At 41.5% G+C, this 6,000-nt stretch overlaps 1 protein-coding gene across 1 annotated transcript; it reads left to right on the top strand.

Moving 5' to 3' along the window:
* The first annotated feature begins 2,784 nt into the window (after positions 1-2,784).
* LOC135473442 (uncharacterized) lies at positions 2,785-4,905 on the top strand. Its single transcript, XM_064753293.1, has 3 exons — positions 2,785-2,916; positions 3,755-4,159; positions 4,349-4,905. The coding sequence occupies exons 1-3, from the start codon at positions 2,871-2,873 to the stop codon at positions 4,903-4,905; spliced, it is 1,008 nt and encodes a 335-aa protein (XP_064609363.1). The 5' UTR covers positions 2,785-2,870.
* Positions 4,906-6,000: the final 1,095 nt, after the last annotated feature.

Below are 6,000 nucleotides of genomic sequence, written 5' to 3' on the forward strand. Positions count from 1 at the left end.
ACAGTCGTAGCCTTGGAAAGATATGTAACCATCATGTACCCTCTTCGGCACTTCGTTATTCTCTCCCGCCGCATTCTCGTACTTGCGGTCGTCCTTTGTTGGGTATCACCTCTTCTGGGATTTAGCATTGCAGGAACAGTTTGGCACAAAATCGAGAGAAACACGGAGAACTCTACCAATTTTATCTGTTCTTTGGATCTTGTTACGCCTTGTTCTGTTCTGTATTTCTTATCAGCCGGCGTGGTCGTGTTTTACGGCTTAGCCGTCGTCTTATACGTGAGGATTTTCCGTGTTGCCATAAAACAGGTGCGGCGTGTGGCAAGCCAGACGATGACGACAACGTCCGAAAATGGTCATCGGGCTAAGGTAATACGGAGTCAGGTTAAGGTGGCGTTTCTGATGTTCATGACGGCAGGTGTATTCACCATTTCTTATCTACCCCTGAGTATCAGCCTATCAACGCTGTGTACCGATACTGGTGAACTGAGAGATTACAAAATCCTGAAGGTGTTTAGCTTCTTGGCCTTTCTGAATTCTGGTCTCAATCCGTTGATCTACGGCCTGGGCAACAGACCCATTCGACAAGGCTTTGTTACCTGTTGCTCAGACTGGAAACGACGAACTTTCTCCAGAACAAGAAGAGTTTAGCATTGTGGTGATGGATATCTATTGTTCATCAACGTCGTGATCAAGAATTTCGAACGCCAAAGAATCTGAACATGGGTTATATTCGTGAAAAATATTCCAAGAATATAACAAGTGTCTGTGGACGATAGCGCGAATCACTGATGTCTGCTGCCTGTTGCTAAGACTGAAAATGCTGAACCTTCTCCAAAAACAAGATGAGAACTGCACTGTAGTAAAGGTTATGCATATCTGTTGATTACAAACGCCAAAGAATCCGGACATGATGAGTCACAATCGGGAAAATTCTGTCAAGAGCGCACAAGTCTCTTTGGACGACATCGCGAAATACTGATGTGTGTTTCCGTCAATCAGTCTTACATAGGCCGACAGCCGCGACATACTGATGTGTGTTTCCGTCAATCAGTCTTACATAGGCCGACAGCCGCGACATACTGATGTGTGTTTGCGTCAATCAGTCTTACATAGGCCGACAGCCGCGACATACTGATGTGTGCTTCCGTCAATCAGTCTTACATAGGCCGACAGCCGCGACATACTGATGTGTGTTTCCGTCAATCAGTCTTACATTGGCCGACAGTCACGACATACTGAAGTGTGTTTTTGTCAATCAGTCTTACATAGGCCGACAGTCGCCAAATACTGATGTGTGTTTCCGTCAATCAGTCTTACATAGGCCGACAGTCGCGACACATTGATGTGTGTTTCCGTCAATCAGTCTTACATAGGCCGACAGTCACGATATACTGATGTGTGTTTTTGTCAATCAGTCTTACATAGGCCGACAGTCGCCAAATACTGATGTGTGTTTCCGTCAATTAGTCTTACATTGGCCGACAGTCACGACATACTGATGTGTGTTTTTGTCAATCAGTCTTACATAGGCGGACAGTCGCGAAATACTGATGTGTGTTTCCGTCAATCAGTCTTACATAGGCCGACAGTCGCGACACATTGATGTGTGTTTCCGTCAATCAGTCTTACATAGGCTGAAAGTCATTTTTCCGGAAATTGTTACCAAAGTTGTTTTTTACAAAACAGGTCTAACCTTTTCCCAGCTCACCGATGGCAAACGAATTTCGACACTGAAGTTTAGATACACATAAAGATCGGTACATACTACTTGATTAATTTTATTTATAGTATTTCACTTCTCACATTTGTTTTGTTAATGTTTGGTAATCACTTCCTGATGAAATAGTTCGGGAACATTCTGAATAATCCATGTTTTGAGTTTCTTTCATATTGTGTTGACTTCAGTGGACAAAAATGGGATTTAAGACCGGAAATGAGATGCATGGCTGTATGAAATTATCGCAACTGCACAAAGTACATGACAAATTTGTCGACAATATCGACACAAGTTTTATTTCAGCAAATATCTGTTGACGTGTTGGGTGACGTGGCAAAATGTTTTACCCTGGTGACGTCACAGTTGTGGGTGAATGGGGTATGACGCATGACGTCTCTTGACATGTGTGACGTCTACTTCTATTTGACGTCTTCTTCTGTTTCGAACAGAAATAAGAAGGGTCAGAAGAAACAAAGGTAAGTCTGATATCAACTGCTTTTACAGCTGACATATATGATGTATGTTGACGACGGATTTTTATGTATAGTGTGTCGGTAAATGAGAAGTTAAATGAAGAGGCGACTAACGTTAGTCATTTATGGTGACCTCAATATTTACACAGGCCCTGCACATCGTTGGACTAAGCCTCAACAGCGCTAAACGTCTTCAGCGTAAACTATTTTAAAAACATTAAATAAAAACATTTGCTCAGGCGTTTTTATTTTAAGAAAGAGACACGGCTGTATGTATACTTTAATAGGATACTTCAATTTTGGCAACAACGGGGTATTTCATATAGGAAGATAATATTTTCAGCGGGCGAACAATTGTGACGTGTCACTAGTGACGTCATCGGCGATAAATGCATGTATATAATAACACGGGACGTTGATTATGACGTAACAAACAAGTCCAGTGCAGTAGCAGATTTGTGTCAGTACACACAATCGCTTACGAAACACTGATAGCTGAAGGTAAGGTTTTTAGACAAAACATCTCAATCAACCTACATGAATGTACCACTAAAGTTGAGCTTCTTTAGCCTTGGTTCAACGTATGACATCGCACGAAAGTAGATGTACTGAGTTGCAGTGTTCGGATATCAGACATTTTACGGTCGCTGTTTTACGCTTTCAGATAATATTGCGAGAACATGAACATTGATGAATATTCATCTAACGTATGGGGAACGGACATAGGTATGTACCCCATATATAAAGTCCTATTATACACCATGCCTCAAAAGAAAGCTTTATCTTTAAATGCAGCTTGTCTCTAAGATTTGATTTCGGAAACAAACTTGAAGAAATAAAGTTTTCACCCGCCATATCACGGCGAAGTTGCAGAAATCGGTGCCGAAATCTGTACCTGTCCATTGAAATATGTTTATGTGATCATTTTCTGACAAAGTTTCCAGTCTTTTTGTACCATCTGTTTGAAGAGACTTGTATTTTGTTGTAGCTCCTGACCATGTGATATGTAAAACTGTAGTTAAAAATTGTAGCAAGGAGACACTCTGACAGCGCAAACCTCCGTCAAGGTTTAATGTGTACAAATTCCCACACCAATGTCAAGGGGCGTAATGTGAAGAATTCAGGTCCAATCAAATCAAATTTCCGTAAAGCTGCCCACAGACTAACAGACAGATAGACGAATAACCCCGGCAAATATATAACGTTCTAGACGGAGATGATTTTCATGTAGAGAAAGCCAAATGAGAGATACATGTACACTGAAATGACACTATTCTAGGACAGTCCGTTTATTTACAGACATCATAGTTCGATACCTCATGAGTAGTTTATCAAATTCAGCGCACACGTACGGATATACACTAAGTCATGGTCACGTGGTATTTTTAAATTTGACGTTTTAGTTACTACAAAACCAGATATTGTATTATAATAGGCTTATATGTCAAATACATATATACGCACTATAATATGCCTCTTTTTAACTATGCGTCTTTATATGTAGCTTGATTGATAGCTTGCATAATTTTTACATGATATCGAGTATATTCTCCTTCTCCAACAGGTTCTGCATGCGACATACTACTGGCCTCTGAATGTAGCCTGGCCGGAGGGTTCTTCCATATAGCCACCGGATGCAGGAACCTGTGGGAAGACATAGATAGCCACCTATGGCCTGAAGAAAGGCAACCGGAAGAAGTCGTCTTCAAACAGGTTGTGAAACCATTTCCAGTGCGCTGCCAGACTCCCAGAGAACAATCTGTCTCCCGATATCTGGCTATGATCTTAACAAAGCCGGGAACCACCAGCGTGACGGAGAAGACCTGTCCACCTCAGCGGACACTGGCCGAACAATCTTCTCCGCAGAAAACACTGAGAGTACCTGAGACGAACCCTGTTAGCAAAGACATCACACACGAACCTGCAAACGCCCGTATCCCGTCAGCCAATAATAGGTCAAAGACTTCAGGTAAGCAAACATATATATTCTAAAGAACTGAATTCAAAAAATAAAAATGTGTTAAGTTGTGTATGCGTTATAACAGAAGTTAGTTTTAATCGGTACTCTGAGTGTATAGACAATTCATCCACTGTTATTTTAGTAAAAATAAGTTGTGGGCACGCCTTCAGATGTATTTATAAAAATATTTTTTTCCAGGTAACGCCGACCAAGTTAAGAGGCCTAAGTTCTTCCGTCTGGGAGATTACTCAGGTACTAAACCCTACTGGGGTGCCTCCAGCTCCCAACACCGCCAGAAAGCGCCCAACATGCCATATTTCCAGGAGGTCATCTTCACACAGGTGTCCAAGGAAGAGCAGTTGAAGAAGGACATGAGAGAAGACCAGCTGAAGAAGTACATTCGGGAAGAGAAGTTGAAGCATGACATGCGGGAAGTGCTCATCAAAACGGAGGACAAGGAGACCGCGTTTGGACTAGGTGCAGGAAAAGTGGCAGTGGAACCACCCGCAGTCAATGTCAAGAATGCCAAAACACGACGACCAAAACGAAGGAAACTTGGCAAGCCCAAAATCATCAAGGTTATGCCGGTAGATCACGTAGATCCACAAAAGAAGACAACCTATCGTCATATGGACAATGTTGAGAAAAATGAAAAGAAAGCGAATGTTTTTCGGCGTGTCGGAGCATTTGTACGAAGCTTCCGCTGTGTATTTACAGCGTGTTTCTCTTCTCGTGACACTAAGGATCTACCATAAAACTTTAAACATTATTGGGTAGGAGGTGGGCTTGTTGTGTAATCCATGACATACAAGACAATGGCGAGTGGCACATTTTCCCCAGTCCACACTGACATTAAGTATTCGTGCAAACTTTTCATTTATTATTGTGTTGTTTGTTCCATTTTGTTAAAATTAAAAATTATTTTAAAAAAAAAACTGTATTCTCAGTTTTTGTTGTTAATTTTTCTCATCAAAACAAACTCATACCAACAGGCCTATAGTGATAAAGGAAAATTTATTATGTTCACTGATCAACGAAATTCGAGTATTGGTTTCTTCCATTTGTGTCCCAGTGATACATTCGTTACGCAAGCTCAGCCTCAGGGCAAGCTTATCCTTACGATTACTGCTATGCTTATATCACTAGGGTTAATATATTTATTCCGTTGTTGTTTAACGCCATACCAAAGATTTTTTTACATTTTAATAGCTGTAGGCATTAAGGGCAAAGGAAAGCGGAGGATCCGGGATAAAGCACCAACCTTTAGCGAGTTACTGACGCACTTTTCTATTTATAATGTATACATGTGAGCACCTTATTGGTGGAAGACACGGTAGTGACGAAACGGCCCAATGAGTTCATTCGATCGTTCACTGTCGCCAAGGCCACTATAAGAATATTGAAAGAGAAGGAATCTGCAAATTCATTGTCGAAGGTTGAATGCCATGCTATAGAGAATTTCCCTAACCAGTGGGTGCTGTATCCGAGCACGCGACCTCAATGGCCAAGTGTGGACAAACCGTGTCCCGCTTTAGCCGAACCAGCCAGAGCCCTGCGAGCGTTTTGTACTTCGTACACATGTTTTGGATACTTAGGTGTCACTTTAATTTCAACTAATGATGGTCACCTTTAAAGGACCATCATAAAAGACCAGGAATTGGTCCCAGTGCAAGAAACCGCAAGCACCTCAAGAAGCGAAATTGACTATAGCTGTGAGTGACAGCTACTGACACTCTCGTAAGGGGACTTCTTTTTTCAGTTCTTTTTTACTATTCTTTTCCTGATATATGACAAAGCTCCAAATATGCGCTGAAGCAATGTATAGGTCATAAAATCGAAAAATGGTAGCT

Source organism: Liolophura sinensis, chromosome 8 (genome assembly GCF_032854445.1).
Source record: "Liolophura sinensis isolate JHLJ2023 chromosome 8, CUHK_Ljap_v2, whole genome shotgun sequence".
In the NCBI taxonomy this organism is placed as follows: domain Eukaryota; kingdom Metazoa; phylum Mollusca; class Polyplacophora; order Chitonida; family Chitonidae; genus Liolophura; species Liolophura sinensis.